This window comes from Colossoma macropomum, unplaced genomic scaffold (genome assembly GCF_904425465.1).
Source record: "Colossoma macropomum unplaced genomic scaffold, Colossoma_macropomum, whole genome shotgun sequence".
NCBI lineage: Eukaryota > Metazoa > Chordata > Actinopteri > Characiformes > Serrasalmidae > Colossoma > Colossoma macropomum.
The window spans coordinates 27,064,636-27,080,879 of record NW_023494800.1 but is presented as its reverse complement, the minus strand read 5'-3'; the positions used below and the strand labels follow the sequence as shown (position 1 = coordinate 27,080,879).

At 40.6% G+C, this 16,244-nt stretch overlaps 1 protein-coding gene across 1 annotated transcript; it reads left to right on the top strand.

Moving 5' to 3' along the window:
• Positions 1–11,885: 11,885 nt before the first annotated feature.
• Positions 11,886–15,303, top strand: msx2b (muscle segment homeobox 2b). Its single transcript, XM_036588235.1, has 2 exons — positions 11,886–12,366; positions 13,196–15,303. The coding sequence occupies exons 1-2, from the start codon at positions 12,093–12,095 to the stop codon at positions 13,618–13,620; spliced, it is 699 nt and encodes a 232-aa protein (XP_036444128.1). The 5' UTR covers positions 11,886–12,092; the 3' UTR covers positions 13,621–15,303.
• The last annotated feature ends 941 nt before the right edge of the window (positions 15,304–16,244 follow it).

Genomic DNA, 16,244 nt, shown 5'->3' with positions numbered 1-16,244 from the left:
AGAAGCTGTTACTGAGAAAGAGACCAAAAAGAAGAACATTTGCAGAACCAACAAAGAAGCTCCTGGTGTTCTCAGGACAATTGACTGGCCACCCCAGAGTCCAGATCTCAGCGTCATTGAATGTGTTTGGGATTACTTGAATCATGAGAAGCAGAAATTGCAACCAACTTCTAAGACTGAACTGTGAAGGTGTGGAAAAACATGCCTGCAAGGCTTTGCAAGGCAAAATAGTCCTCAAAGAAAACTTTTTTTCAGATTCATCACTAATTTACCATTATCAACATTAAATTTAAAAACTTGCATGTAGGTTCACCGGTGGTTTTGGATAGAGAATAAAATGGCTACATTTGCATTGTAGACATTGTGACCCCTGGTTCCTATTACCACCACTGTGAAGAAATCTGAGTCTATAAGTTTCTAGAGAACAGAGCATTTCACACTAAACCACTCTGAATGACTGTTTACATCTCAAAGAATGATTAATGCAGAAATCAGTGAAAAATCAATGGAAGCACATGTCAAAGCCAAGAACCTTTTAGGAACCTGTATTTGAGTGCATGCAAGAAAGGAGATTTCACAGGTGACGGGGCAAAAGAGCGTGCAGTTTATAGTGGTGCCTGTCTGCCCGCCCCAGTCTTGTATTAAGACATTTTATTTCCTTCAACCCAACCCAGTACAGTAATTGGTGTCATGCATGGGTGAGTTCAAGGGCAAACGTGACTCACATAGCATCTACGTAATATCAGCATTATGAGCCAACCACATCAAACGGTTGGAGGAGGTAAAAACAAAACAAAACAAAAATGCCAATACAATTACAGGCTACCTGGAATGGTTTGCCTGAACTGGTCCTGCATTTTCCACTCGTCCTTATCGTCCCTCATCTATATCATTAAAGCTGCATGCAAAGGTACTGTTGTATGCAAAAGTTTTGGCACCCCTGGTCACATGACATGTTTTGTTGAATTGCTGAGTGAAAATAAGTTAAAACATCCTCTACAGAGAGCGCACATTTTAATGCATAGCTACTGTTTATTTGCTGAATTTAACATATTGGGGAGGATGAGTTAACTGATTGAACTGAAAATCAACAAAACGTAATTGACCGAGGGTGCCAAAACATTTGCATATGACTGTATTTTTTTTGGGAAGGCATGTGCCATGTCACACACTTATCAAAAGGCTTCATTAGAGTAGCTGTACGCAGTAGAGCTCATATCTGTGTATAGATCATTCTCCCCAGTTGATTCAAAGTCAGGGTTGAAAACCTTCAGCTGACTTGGATCTTAAAAGCCTAAAATCCTTTTGCTTTGAAAGACCCGATTTCTTAATTATGTGTATCTTCTTAAAACAAATAATTGAACGTTCTATTTTGTCTGTACCAAAACAATCATCACAATCATTACTGAAACTTTACCAAATGTTTCGTTAGAGACAAAAAACTCAGAAAAACACTAGCCTGTACATGACTAGCAAGCACAGCTTTAAACAGTTGTGACACATAAAATCACTAAAACACAAAAAGCTCACTTAACTGCAAAAATATTTGTTTTCGTATTGACAGTTCTTAAGATTACAGTTAACTGCGTGTGGCCATGAGGGACAGGGAAGCAGTCTCACTTCCTGCTCTAAAATGCAGGGGTGTGGCTAAAATAAGCCTCCACATATGGACTAAAACTCTGTGTTTCTGTAGTGACATGTAAAATGTGGGCCTTTTTTTTGATTTTTTTTTTTGTCATTTAAAAATTGAATCTATGAGAAATCTAAATATTTCAACTTCACTCGAAAATCTTGAAGATCTTTAAAAAATAAACACTGAAAAAAGGCAATTATTTTTTACCATGGGACCACAGTTTTAACCGATTAGGTAGAATGGTCTGTCTAGATTCTGTGGGCTTTATTTGCAGCAGTTGCATGGAGTTTTTATCATGGAAGGCATCAAGAAGAGGGCATGCCTCATTAAAATGAAGTGATGTCATTACATTTATTGGCAATTTCCGTTCTCATGTTATCGTTGTGGCACCAAAGCACCCTATTTCCTTCTATTTCCTCTCTCTCTCTCTCTCTCTCTCTTTGCTGTGATACTTTGAGCAGGATAATTACCTGCACAGACATGGCGCTGAACAAAGCAATCAGGGAGGGGCCCTAAATAGGAGGTCTAGACTTGGCGTCTCTCTCTCTCTCTCTTTCTCTCTCTCACTCTCTCTCTCTGTGCTCATTTACCCCAGCAGGTTATTTCTGAGCTGAAAACAAACAGCCCATCAATTTTAATCCGCTGTGGATGGATCGAGGAAAGTAAAGAGGAATCCGAAGACGCCGTTTCTGTCGTTAAAAGGCTCAAACAGAACACTTCCTGTCCATAATCCCCCCTCCCCCCCCACCGCATACTCACCATAACTCACGCTAGCTTCTCACAGCCCAGGTTGGAGTCAGGTTGACCACGCTAGCACCTCCCCTCAGCTGAGCTCATCTGTGCTGCCACACCTCAGAGAGAGCTAACCCTGCAATAGGAAACTCTAAACAAACACTTGGGAGAACTACCATTTGTCTGTCAGCGAGATGTCAGGCGTGCATGTACACTGACATTTCATAAGCTCCATCTCAGCTACTGTATACGCTTCCTCTGAGCAAGGCTGGGTGGATTTAGTCGTACCTGACAAATAACAGTCTGCAGCACCCCATATTATTACCCAAACCCCCTAAACGCCACATCATTTCAGCTTTGTATTGCACTTACAAATAATCACACTCTTCGCATCCTCGCCCTTCAGCGGAACTTCGAGTAGCGCATTATGGAAAATAACGCACACAAAAATGGAGTCTGGAGGAAATTGTTGGGATGAAGTGCTCCAAACGCTCTTTGAGAACTTCCAGTCTGTAATGAGGGCACTGTGTTTGTAATTAGCCCAGTTCATTGTAGAAAGGCACCAAAGGCAAACAGGCAAACGGAAAAGGATTTGGAATCAGAGGTGTTTCTGATTGAACTATAATTACGTTAACAACCGCCATTACTCGAAAGCAGCACGATGAAACAAGCTGTTCAAAGTACTCCGCTCGGCTGATTAAACGGCTCCTGATAGCGTTATGAGTCAGTCTTTTATGCTTCATGTTCCAACATCTTTTACCCCTTATTCTTGATCATTTTTATGATTGGTAGTTAGTGGCTGGTCGATATGGCAGAAATATCACAATACTTGAAGACATTATCATGATATATAATACACATCACATAGTTTAAAAGCCCCCAGTAAACCAAAATAATGAGTACAATGATTTTTGTTCAACTTTCATATACGGCGCTAAATCTAGCTGCAGGGGAACTGATTTTTCAAAATGTCTGCATAATTCAATTGTTAAGATGTAAACAAAGTCATTCAGAGTGGTTTGATGTGAAATGCACCAGTCAGAATTGTCCACAGCGGTGGTGATAGGAACAGGATGTTGGAAACATTTAATGCCCTAAAAGCTCTGAGATGGTTATAAATACGCTGCCTGATGCATTAGACACTGTTGTACGGCAGCTTTGAGATAAGCTCTGGGCCTAAAACATTTTTTTTTTCAGATTCACCGCTATTTTACCATTATAAACATTGTATGTACAAACTCAGAAGACGTGAAAGTTCAGTGGTCATTTTATATAGTAATTAAATGGGTTATATTTGTGTTGTCAACATCACAACCCCTGTTTACATCACCTTTGTAAAGCAATCAGGGTTTTCTTTGAAGAGAGCTTTTCACTTCAAAATACTCTGAATTAATGTTTTCACCTAAACCACTGACTTATTCAGACATTTTGACAAATCAGTGGAATTCCTCTTTAAACAGGACTAATCTTGTAGTCTTTATAATGAAATCAGAAAAGCATATTGTGACATATTATACAACAGTTAGTTCCGGCCACACAAGCTGATTGGTTGAGGAGCGTTCTAACCGTGCTGTTATTTCGCCATAACATCACAGGTTTTTCACAAACGCTGTATCACTCCGCTGAGACGCCGTTGCTAAGCAACGACTTTGATAGGAGACGCTCAAGCTATTTGAACGTTTTTACTTCTTACTTTGCCACAAACAGAAAGTGGACACTTTTAAGATTATATTTGACCGACTGCTGATTTGGTCAGACTCTGAAGATGAGACGACACTAAATTCCCAAACTGGCAGTTGGTCTGGAGAGCTGGAGAACGAACTGTCGGCTGTGCAGCGAGTGAGCGGAGCTCGTTACTCTGACGTAGCAACAGACTGCTTGTTAAGGAACTATAATTTGGCGGAAGGAACTCCGAACATTAAAACATATTAAACAACGCGTTCACGGCCCAGTTTATTGGTTTATTACTTTATTTATTTAACTGTTGTATAAAAGCAACAGAACACTCGAGGTCGTGTGTTATCGCGAATAACGTCATGGCTGTGATGATCTACGGCGACCAAATCACAGCCGTGATGTCATTCCACGATAACACACTCCCTCTCATGTTCTATTGCTTAAATATATCATGATAAATTACTCCTTAGGCAGCTGCCTAGGGCCCTCATGAAAATACAAATTAGACATCAACAGTGGGCAATATGGAAAAAATAATCATGATACTTAGACTTTTTCATCATACATGATATGCAGCATGATACTTTTTCATTTTAATAAGATTTAAATTTAATATAATATTTGAAAAGTAAATATTAGAACTGGTAACTTAGAATTATACATAGGAAAATACCATAATAACTATTGTAAACTATAATTACTATAAACTGCATTGATTTTTACAAACTGCACTGCACTAAATCTAATTAAACAGGCTAATTATGCTCAGTTTGTAATGAAATGAAATGAATGTCCTTTAAGTACTGACAAAATCCACGGTGTGCTCAGGAAAGTGTATTGCGAATAATTTATCATGGTAATAAAATTTCATCATGGTTATAATGAACTATTCCATGTTGTTACATGATGACACAAACATGTAAAGACAGATGGATATGAACAAATGTGGCCTTTACAAAAGTCAAAAGTCAGGCATATTTTATATTTCATATATATATATATATATATATATATATATATATATATATATATATATATATATATATATATATATCATTTCTTTCCAATGTAATTTTCCCAATGTGATATAACATGTAATTTGGTTGTGTATGTAAAGTGTTTGTGTACAGCTATACCTAATTCAGAAAAAATGTTTTTTCCACTGAAAAGTTCTTTAGGCAGTCAGTAGTGGTTCTTTTAATGCATCTGTTCCAAAAGCTTTGTTTCCCACTTTAATTTTTATTGTTAAGAGTGTAAATGAAAGAAGAGTAAAAAAAGTCATTTGCTGACTCAGCAGGGTACCCCATATATGACTGTTGCAACTGAAGGAGACCACTTCTTGAACAATGAGCTAAGCCAAATGATGTGTCAGCAAGTTCTCAGCAAGATCATTGCTATTCTTCAGGTGAGCTCTGTCTGAAGCTTCATAGTTCTCTCTCTCTCTCTCTCTCTCTCTGTCTCTCTCTCTCTCTCCCTTTCTTTCTTTCACTCCCGCTCCCTTTGGATGTCCATCTGGAGTTGATCAACTCATTTCCTGACTAGTATTACAGTGAACAATTATCTTCAGATCAGGAGACAGCGGAACTTGAAAGGGCCTGAGTAGCAGGGGGCCGGCAGCAGATGAAAACCGGGGACACGTGTGTCCCATCACGTTAATGAAATCAACCTGACTGTCCCACTGTGGCTCCCCACACTAACACGACAAGCTGTCACCACTCACTTATACATGGAACGGCAATAATGCCCACCGTCCACAGCACAAGCCAGTGAAAATACGCCTAACATAACCTGTCACAAGTGATATTGTTCCCACTTTACAAGTTCCAGATCATGAGGGTAAACAAGCTACTGCTGGATTTCTGACCGCAAGCACTTTGATGCACTTGGCACAGCGGTGAAGGTGCTTCTCAAAAACCAAACATACTTGCTCCTCTTTCTGTAACACCTTATTCCTTTTAAGAGACAATAAATCTGAGAATGAAAAAGAATGAAGTTAGAATGTATAGCCACCACTTGTTAATTTCTTGTGACCACCAAAACAAGTAGGGAACTGCTCCTGCTAATCAATTAGAGAAATGCCAGCAATCCAGACGAGGTCTTTTTTCCCCTCTTTCTTTCTTCTGTCGTTTTCTCTGAGGGCGCATGCCGGGGCGCTGACATTTGAACTTGTGGGTGGAGGGCTCCCAATAGGCCCTCTGTGGCTGTCTTCTCTCTGTGAGAGGCCTTTCCTTGTAGGGTGGAGGGGAGTAGGCTGGGGGTTCCTCCCACTCAGGCCAGCCCCACTGTGCCTGGCGTCTCTCCCTCATTAAACGTGGAGGGGTCAGAGGCAAGCGTCTGCCCGGGGCCGCAGGGGCAGGAAGGATCGCATTAATGAAGGGGACGCCCGCTGACCGGGTGTCGGGTGACTCGGATGCACTCGGTTCAGTGTTTTGGGTCTCTTTAGTCTGGAGACTAGTCTTGCAGTCTCAGCTGTTGTTGTTGTTTTGCATCACAAGTAACTGCATTTGTTTTATGGCAAGTCGTGTTCAAAGCCGTCAGACCTTTAACCCTGAGAAGGTTACTTTCTGTTTGCTGACTGTTCAACTGTAATTGTGTAATTCCATTTAATCTGTTAATTGAGTAACGCAATGAACTGCATTTATATTTTTGATTTGCATTCAGTTGTGGAGTCAATGACATGATTTGCATTGTTTGTGTCCTAACACATGACATATACAACATTGTTCTACAATATCTCCTTTTTGTGAATGCGTTGCCTTAAAATAAAAATAATGTTATGCTTCCCAAAAGTAATTTACATTTAATAAATACATGACATGTATAAAGTTATTAAGCAATTATGCCTCCCAAAATGTCAGGTGGTGCAACCTTCCAATTATATATCCAAAAAAGTAATTTAGCCATGTACAATTCTACGTTAAAATAGTTTGGCATTAATTTTATATTTGAAATCTTTAAAATCATAACATGTTGACAAATAGAGCAACTTCAACTTTTGTCCATAAATTCAGATTTCTTTAAATGTCATGTGGTACAACCGACAAGAAAGGACTTTTATTCTGACAGTTTTTTAAGAAAGAATGAGCAGAGCATTGCACCTTAAACAAGACCCCAAGTGACCTTCATGATGCAGTGCGAAGGTCAGTAATCCTTCCACAAATATAAAAAAATTGTCAGTTTTGAGTCATTGTTAGGCTTCAGTTCACCAGGTCAGGTGGTGCGACCCCAGGCATATCATGAACATGAGCTAATATTATTAGAATAATGCTTATTTATTTGCAAAAATGTGTTTAAAACTTGAGTACAGGGACAAAGATGTATACGGGTGCAAGTACAAAGACTAGTTTGTGCAAGATTTCAGTAGTGGTAAATAGCTTTAAAATACAATAGTCTTACTAGGTGAGCAGTAGTGCCAGATGACATTTTCTGGATGGTGAAATTGATGATTCTGTCTACAAATGAATTTATACCATTATAAAAGGTATGAAATAAATATTAATATATTGAATATATTTTCACAAATGCACATCATATACTTTTTAATATTTTTTTTTCAGCTTCATTTTGAAAGCCTTATTTATTGTTGATCCATTGACAGCTTCTAGTCTTCTGAATTTTTTCACCTTTCACCTAATTCAGTTCATCATAACTTCTCCTCTTCTACTTACAAACACAAACATGTTACTGATTTGACAAGTTTAGAATCTCCTAATTGTTTCAATTAGTAACAACTGAAAAATGATTCATTTCAAATTACCCCATGCTTTAATTCCCACCAACAATCACTGCGACTTCTAAGGGTTAACTTTAATTGCCTGCTTTGGAATTAAGAGTGGATATACAATAGATAATTGTACATTTGTGGCTGTGTCATGTCCTCATGACCACAGGGGAAAATTGCAGCTTGCTTTTGCTTTGACAGCAAATGACACCTATACCCTTCCCTGCTTTTAAAGAACAATTACAGCACGTTGGTGCCTCCACCCGAATTAAAAGCCTGTCTCAAGGTAGTAAAGCCTCGTCATAAATCGAGGCTTCCGTGCATAGCATGGTCATTGTCTGTGAAAAATGAGAGGTCGGTAAAAGGGCCCCTTGGTTTACTCATGGGCGTTTACATGGAAACTCCAGTCATGAAGGTTGATGAGTCATGAGGCCTAATGGCTTCATCAGTGGAAGAGGTCTGGCATGGCGGTGATCCATGATTATAGAGTGGCACATCTCCAGGGCTTTAATAAGAGGACCCAGACCCGGGAAGAGGCCCGGTTAGGTGCCCCTGCTAAGGTCTAGCATTCTGTTTGAGGTTTGACAATGAGATTTTGATGGGACTTTGGTTAGTCATGACGTTTAGCAGAATTGTTGTGAGCTTGTTTGCTGGCTGTTCTTGGCAAACAGCACTTGTTTCTAATTGTGTGCATTGATTTAGCATGTTAACATTCAGCAAAGTTTGTTGTTGCAGTGCGTCTCATAAAAGGCCTCTGCATTATAGTGGGTTTACTTTATGAACTTCTTGGTGAAAACATGGTTTATGAAACCCCTCACGCAGGTACTTCCAGAAAGCTTTTGAAGCGAAGCTACCACTAATAGAGCCTTTGCCCTACCTACTGTCATCGCAGTCAGCGATAATTAGCATGAACAACAGAGTTGACTCACAAAACAGGTCGGTTCCCCCATTGTCAAGTGTTAAGTCTATCATTTTTTGCATTACACAATAATTTCTTTGCCTCTAAGTAATAGGCCTCCTCCTTTGAGCTAATTGAAGCTGGCGCCATCCTCCTTTAGTGAGTAGTAATTTTCTCTCATTACAGCAAATGCTCGCTCATAAGAGAAGTCTCCGGAAGCCTAATACTGCGCTTATAAAAACTAAGCGATGACAGTTGTTGTCACCCTTGCCAAGCCTTTTCATTCAGTGTAATCAGCGTGACAATGTCTGTGACCTCCTGTTGGTTGTGTTTTCTGTCTGCAAAGACAATAATGCTATTATCCGAGTTTCCCTGCTTTGCATGGGGATTATTTTGGCCTTCCCTGCACGTCCCCCCCTCCCCCCTTTCCTTATTTTGAAGATTTGGGCAATTTTTGCTTGATCATTTTCACCTTTAACCCTTTTACTGGATGCCAAAAGCAACTTTGGCTCTGCTTACAGTTTCATCTTTCCTTAAAATGTCAGATCAGTCACGGGATGAGCGATGAGCACGATTAGGCGGTCCCTGTAGCTATTTTAGTTAATAGCGAATCACATTGAGAAGATAAAGAGCATGAAAGCATGAAATATAACCAGCTGTTGTATTTGGTTTGGTGGGTTTGCGGAGACGGTAAAGTTGGCCAAATGGATGTGTAAACAGTGCACGATGGAAGAAACTTGAGTTATTACACAGTCCAGCATTCCACCACTTCAAAGCTGAGCCCATAATTACAACGCTTGAGGTGTGTCCAAACATACGGACAAAAAAGCGAGCATCTCTCTCTTTCGACGTTTCCTCCCAATCTGCGGCCAAATTGTTTCCTTTCTTTTATCGAGGCCAAAGAGATTAGGCAAAGGAGGAGGATGTGTTGGTCAATTTCATAGAGGCTCGTCCTCAAGGGGCTCCGGTAATCTCACTCTTTCTCTTGCTGTGTGTCTATCACTTCTGTTCTCTCTTCTCCCTTCTCATACGTCTTCCATCGACTCCCGTGGCCCCTCAACTGTAAATGCCTCATATCTCTCACTCCAGTTGGGCAGGCTCTCTCAGCAGATCTACGGAAGAAGCTCGATTGTGCTCGACAAGGTGCCTGAGGGCAAGGGGCGTGACGGGTGAGCGTGTATGTGTATGTGTATGTGTGTGCGTGCGTGCGGGGAGGCGACTCCTCCTGAGTGGAGCCGCCAAACTGCCACAGTTTCTCCCCTGAGGAGAGGCTCCTTTCATCTCCCCGCTCACTGGCGCCTTCGCAAACCTCAGATTGTCTGTGAAATCACCCTGCTTAATAAACGCTGAGGCTCTTGGGAACGGCAGCCTCATAGAATCTCACCCTGCAGCTTTGGCTCACACACAATCACGCGAACGCACACACACAGACCAGTCCAACAGGCAGCTGATTGCTCTTTCTAACTATTCATTACAAAGAGAAGAAGGCTGAAGTTTATTTCAAGTGTGATTATCCAGATACACTAAGCGTTATAGTTACAAACAAATTCCCCTCCCCGGCACAGGACCAAAAGCAATTAGTCTCTCTTAAGTACCTTAATTACATTTACTGCTGAACGTGATGGCATAAGAGTTCACAGGTTAGGAGAGAAGCATACATTTAATCATAGACGTGTTTTCTTTCTCTCAGATAGTAAATATCTCTTTTGTTTGGAAGTGGGTTTTTTATGGGCCTGAAGAGTAAACAGCCTGAAGCACTGTTCAACAGCAAGTTAGTCATGCAGGGAACAAATGCTTCTTCTAAGGCAGGAAAATGCTGGATTTCACCAAGCAGTTGCTTGTAGTCTACACAACGAGTCTGTTGAGTGCTGACTAAAGTAATTTCAACATAAAACCAGTGGCAAAATTCATGAACCCCAGTTGCTTTGACTTACTGTTACTTGACAACTGTCTATATGATGATGTTGGATCAGTGGTGGCCATATACAAACAAAACATAGCATAGTCACTGACAGAAAAAACTTGACACGAAGCACTGAAGTTTAGTGTAGTGTTTTCGGTCTCTATGTTAGTAAACTGGGCTGCATTACTTGATAATTTTGCCTAATTCAATCACTGAGATGTAAACAAACTCATTGAGAGTGGTTTGAAGTGAAATGGTACATTGTAGAGAAACGTAACTACTCAGATATCCTAACAGTGGTGGTGATAGGATACACAAATTTACTATCCAAAATGACTAGTGGGTCTACATGTGTATTTATATGTAACATTGATAATGGCAAAAATCTGAAAAAAAAAATGTATTCTTTGAGAACTTCTTTACCTTATTACACCCTGCATGTACCTCTCTGTCATGAGTGGATTTTAAAAGCATGTTTTAAGTGAAAATGTTACCTCAAAGTGATCACAAAACAATCTCTCAGGCATCCAACAGTGTATTTCTAACCATTTCTGTGAACTTTAAATGCTTGGTAAAAAGAACTGGGCCATCTACTTCCTGTCACCACAGTTGTGAACATTTCTGATTCTGTGAGTTTCTCTAGATCAGAGCATTTCATATCAAACCACTCAGAATGACATTGTTTAAGCCTAAATCTTTACAGTTTACTTATGCAGATTTTTTTTGGAAAATGGGGTCCCGCTTAAACCTACTCTGTATTATGTTGTTGTACTAGTAGTCGGCATGTAAACACATAATGGCTATTCCAGAATTTGTTGTCAAAAATGTATAGTCACGAGTTTTCTGACTTCTGAAACTGGAGTGCAGAGTTGTGTTTTTAGTCTTTTTTCCATTGAGCAGTAGTTTGCTCCACTTTCTAGGGTACTAAACAACAAGAATGGTCAAGTTAGCCTGAGAGTAATTCTATACTAACGATTGCGCCGCTAATGGACGTGTGCTATTTTGACGTACTGTTTCGATTTTGGACGCAACCATAGACAAAATTCAGGCTAAGATTTGATGTGCAGTCAGTCACGGTAACTGCAATGCAAAACAACTGCAGTACAGTGCTGTGCTGTCGATTATGCCCCATACCTTTAGTATCACTCCGCCAAACAGGCCTCATTATTTTAACTACAGTGGTCTAATTGCAAACATTCGCGAACCAATCAAAAGCAAGGGAACGGAGCGCGCGGCGCTGGGACGCGAGTGTGGCGGCAAATTTGGCCGCATTCCTATTGGCCGAGAGTTTTTGGCGTGACGGTTCGTTGCTTGAGGGCAGTGGAGGGTCGGAGGCTACCTGTTACTTGCAGTAACAGTCAGGCTGACTTTGAAGGCGGGGAACTCTTCTGGTTTAGTTAAAGAGGGGCCGTCCATCACAGTGAGTTCTAGAGAGACAGGAAAAGAGAAGGAGCGAGGGAGAGAGAGCTGCGGAGCTGAAGAGGACGGACGGACGGACGGACGGACGGGTTGGGCCCGCAGCAGGACGATGGAGGAGCGCAAACTTCCAGTGACAAGCCATCCTTTCAGCGTGGAGTCGCTCATGGCCAGCGACAAAAGCGCCAAGGAGGGCCGTCAGAGTCCCGGGGAAGCGTCTTGGGCGACATTCGCGAAAGCTCAGCTCACGTCGTACCGAAGCGAGGACACTTGCAGTCCGGAAGAAAGTCGAAAGCACTTTATCCAAACTTCGCCGGTGAAGTCGGAATCCCCAGAGCCGGAGGACTGCGCGGCTTGGGTTATGAACTCCAGATTCTCTCAGTCACGTAAGTGAATACTGCATCATTTATGGCTTTGTGGCTTCAGAGTGGCCTGTCATTCTGTGGAATTTTGGGTGGTTCTACTTGTAAATGAAAGAGATATCAGTCTTTTCGAAAAGAGGGTCTAGGCACGCAGTACAATCTGTGAGAAGTTCGAGTAAGTAATTATCGTGTGTAGCAAAGAGAACAATGTCATTGGGCTCCATTAAAAGCAGAATACAAACTCCAAGTAGTTTCACAAGCAACAGGTCAAGTAATTAAAGGTAATTTTATACATTTTTACATGCATCTGTGACAGCTGACTGCTTGTCATGTAGCTACTAAATTTTGACATAAACATCTGCAAGTGATTTTAAAAGTGCTTCCATAACATGACGTCAAATTCACGCTTAACCTTTTTAAGTAGTTATGAAACCTCTAAATGTGATTTGAAGTGATTTACAGTGTTCTTTGGGAAATTACATTTTAGGTTCAGTTTGGACCAGCTGTACATCACATTTCAAAATTTTTCATGAGGAAATTTGTCTCCAGTACCCGAAATTTAGATGATTCATGTGCTTCAGGAAGTGTAAAGGATAAAACAAACCTGCAATATACACATTTTTATTTCCATTTTCTTTTATCTTTTTCTTGTAGTCTAAAAAGTTCATTGTCAAACTGGCAGATTAATTATAAATTATAATTTATATTAATTATATATGTATATATATTTTCTACAACAGTTGTGAATTTCAACAGTTGTTCTGTTATTCGTGCACAGAAATGAGAAGCGTGGTGCACTCACTCTTCTCGGTTACATTTTGCCAAAGTGATATAACGCGTTTGTTTTCTACAGGCCAAGTGAGTCCGCCCTGCGCCCTGCGCAAGCATAAGACCAACCGCAAGCCGCGCACCCCCTTCACCACCTCGCAGCTCCTGGCCTTGGAGCGCAAATTCCGGCAGAAGCAGTACTTGTCCATCGCTGAGCGCGCTGAATTCTCCAACTCCCTCACACTCACAGAGACACAGGTCAAGATCTGGTTCCAGAACCGGCGGGCCAAGGCCAAGCGGCTGCAGGAGGCCGAGCTGGAGAAGCTGAAGCTGGCCACTAAACCGGCGCTGCACCCAGGCTTCCCCCTGCCCCTCCCCCTCGGTACGCAGTTCCACTCGGCTGTGTCGCTCTACGGACAGTCGTACCCTTACCAGAGGCCTCTGCTGTCCGTCCCTCCTGTCGGGCTGTACGGCACGCCGCTGGCCTATGGCATGTATCACCTGGCGTGAGGGGGTGCGGCGTGGACTGTACTGTGGAAATACAGTGAATGGAAAGACAGTATGGGTGGAAAGACAGTGTTTACCTGCATGGATGCAGCCAGAAATAACAAATATAATGTGTGATGCAAAACAAATGTTTATGCACAACCCTCAAAGTGCCTGATACGGATATTCCTGATACCCTTTTCATCCACCGGTGATGCAGAGATTAATGATATCATTATTTTGGGGATGAATGCATCCATTGTCTAGTTTGTGTATATAAGTATGTATGTGAGAGTGAATGTGTGGTACAATATGTCCTTCTTATTTGCCCTAATGTAATATATTGTAATACTAATTATTTCTTTGTACACAATATTGGCTTATTGGTTCAGAGAAATTCCATTGCAACAAGTGTTGATGTAGGTCTGCTGGTTAAAAAAAATGCTCAGACGAAATCGCGCTTAATTGGAATTGATCGTCATTCTCGTTCATTTTTGTTGTACTAACAGATTTTTTTTTTTATTTTGTTCATACCTCAACATAAAAATGGTAGGATAATTGTCACAGTTGTTTTTTCAAATATAATTTAGCCACTTTGTGTGCTAAACTGCAAAACATTAACTTATTTTCCCTCCAGACTCCTACCAGTTTTGCTCACCACTCACTGTGGAAAGCCAAATGTCCAGAGATACGGCTTTGTAGCTGAAATGTGGAAGTTCTATTTTTGTATCCTGTTTTGCCTATGCATATCTTTCCTCAGATCCCTTTGAAAGGGGTCACTTTGTACAAATAATATGTAAAACAAATTCTCAAGGGTATTTTTCTTTTTTGAATGGAGAATAAACCTATTACTTGTTGTTTATTACAACATAGTTAAATACATTTCTTGTTATTTCACTCTGTGATTTACTTTGTCATGTTAAAACCATAGCTCACTTTGTCATGAGTGCACTTCATAATCTTTAACCCTAGCTTGTTGAGACAGAGCTCAGCTCTTAAATACAACATAGATCTCTACATACTCCGCTAATGTCAAGCTGTTTAGGGTCCAGCTGATTGTTTAAACATGCTCTTTGGTCCGCTGTGTGCTCCAACCACATTATGTGGCTTTGGCTTTGGTTTCGGAGTGGTGTACATTATTCAACGCTATTAGTCGAGCAATTAGCACTTCAAACAGTCTCTTGAGGAAGTCGAACGCTTACAGTTTATTACTCTTGCTTCTTTCCCGCCTCGTTCAGCCTCGTTCATCAAGCTGCGGCTCTATAAAGGTGGTGCCCTCATAAGTGGTCAGTGTGGCACCACTTACAACTTCCGGGTGACTTTGATGTAATGAGGAAATCGTTTACGGGCTGTGCTCTATTTACGAGTTTCCTTCTAATCAAAACAAGACTGCCGGGCAAGCGCCTCAGACGCGTTAGAGCCATCAGCCTAATGAAGTGCAGGTTCTGCCAGGCTGCTCGTAAGGACAGGTTTTTATAGTGCCAAGTTAGCGCAGCTTGCTAGCGAGGTGTGTCTGACTCATTTGGTAATTTATTTATATGGAAGGTGTGAATTCCAGATATGCAAGCCATGTTTTTGTTTAGCTTCCATCAGTCTATCAGGCTCAAATTGTATGCAGCTATATTATGTCAGGGGATTCATGTCTGGAATAATGAAATCCAAGAGATGAGACAAAAATCTAGGTATTAAGTGGATCATTGAGAAGTGAAACAAAGTCATTTGGAGTGGCTGGATGTGAAATGGTTCATTGCAGAGAAAATTACGGACTCTTTTGACAGTGGTGGTGATAGAAACCAGGGGTCCCAATGTATACACCACAAACATAGCCATTTTATTTATTATCCAAAATGACAAGTGAACCTACACCTATTTCCTGAGTATTTATCATATGTTCATAATGGTAAAATAGTGGTAAATCTGAAATAATCATTTTTCTTTCGGTATTAGTTTTCCTTACAATGCCCTGCATGGACCTTTCCACCATGAATCTGTTTTAAAAAATAAATTTTAGGCCAAATGCTTATCTCAATATTATCTTAAATCAATGTGAGCAATTCTGTGAGTCTGTCATTTTCTCTAGAATGGACCATTTCGCATCAAACCATTCTGAATAAATGTTTATATCTAAACAATTTAATTGTGCAGGTGTTTTGAAAACTGAATTCCCCTTTAAGGAAGATGCTCATGTATTGACTTTAACTTTTACAGACTTTTCAAAATTTCTGTATAAAATCGTTAAGATGTAAATAAAGTCATTCAGAGTGGTTTAAGATGAAACACTCTATTCTAGAAAACACTTGCTGTGTCAGAATTGTTCACAGTGGTGATGATAGGACTTGAATGTCTGATGTCTTTTAGAGTTTGTCACTAAAAGCTCCCTCACAAAAAGTTACTACATGAAATGATTGTGAACATGCTGCCTGATGCCGGAGATCTTTTTTAGTGATAAGTCTGAGATTAGCTAAATCTTAATTATTTAAGTACATTTAAATGATAAAGAGGTACCTTCAGGGCACAAAAAGGCAAAATAGTACCCCAAAATAATTTACCACTATTTTACCGTCATCAACATTACATAAAAAACCTCAGAAGACTTGTGTAGGTTCACTCTGAATGTTTGCGTTGGAGCCCTGGTTCCTATTACCACC

Bases quoted from the DNA above. Each gene is read 5' to 3' on its own strand.
- msx2b (XM_036588235.1), top strand. From the start codon at position 12,093: ATGGAGGAGCGCAAACTTCCAGTGACAAGCCATCCTTTCAGCGTGGAG. The intron at 12,367-13,195 runs GTAAGTGAATAC...TGTTTTCTACAG, and splicing joins CTCCAGATTCTCTCAGTCAC to GCCAAGTGAGTCCGCCCTGC.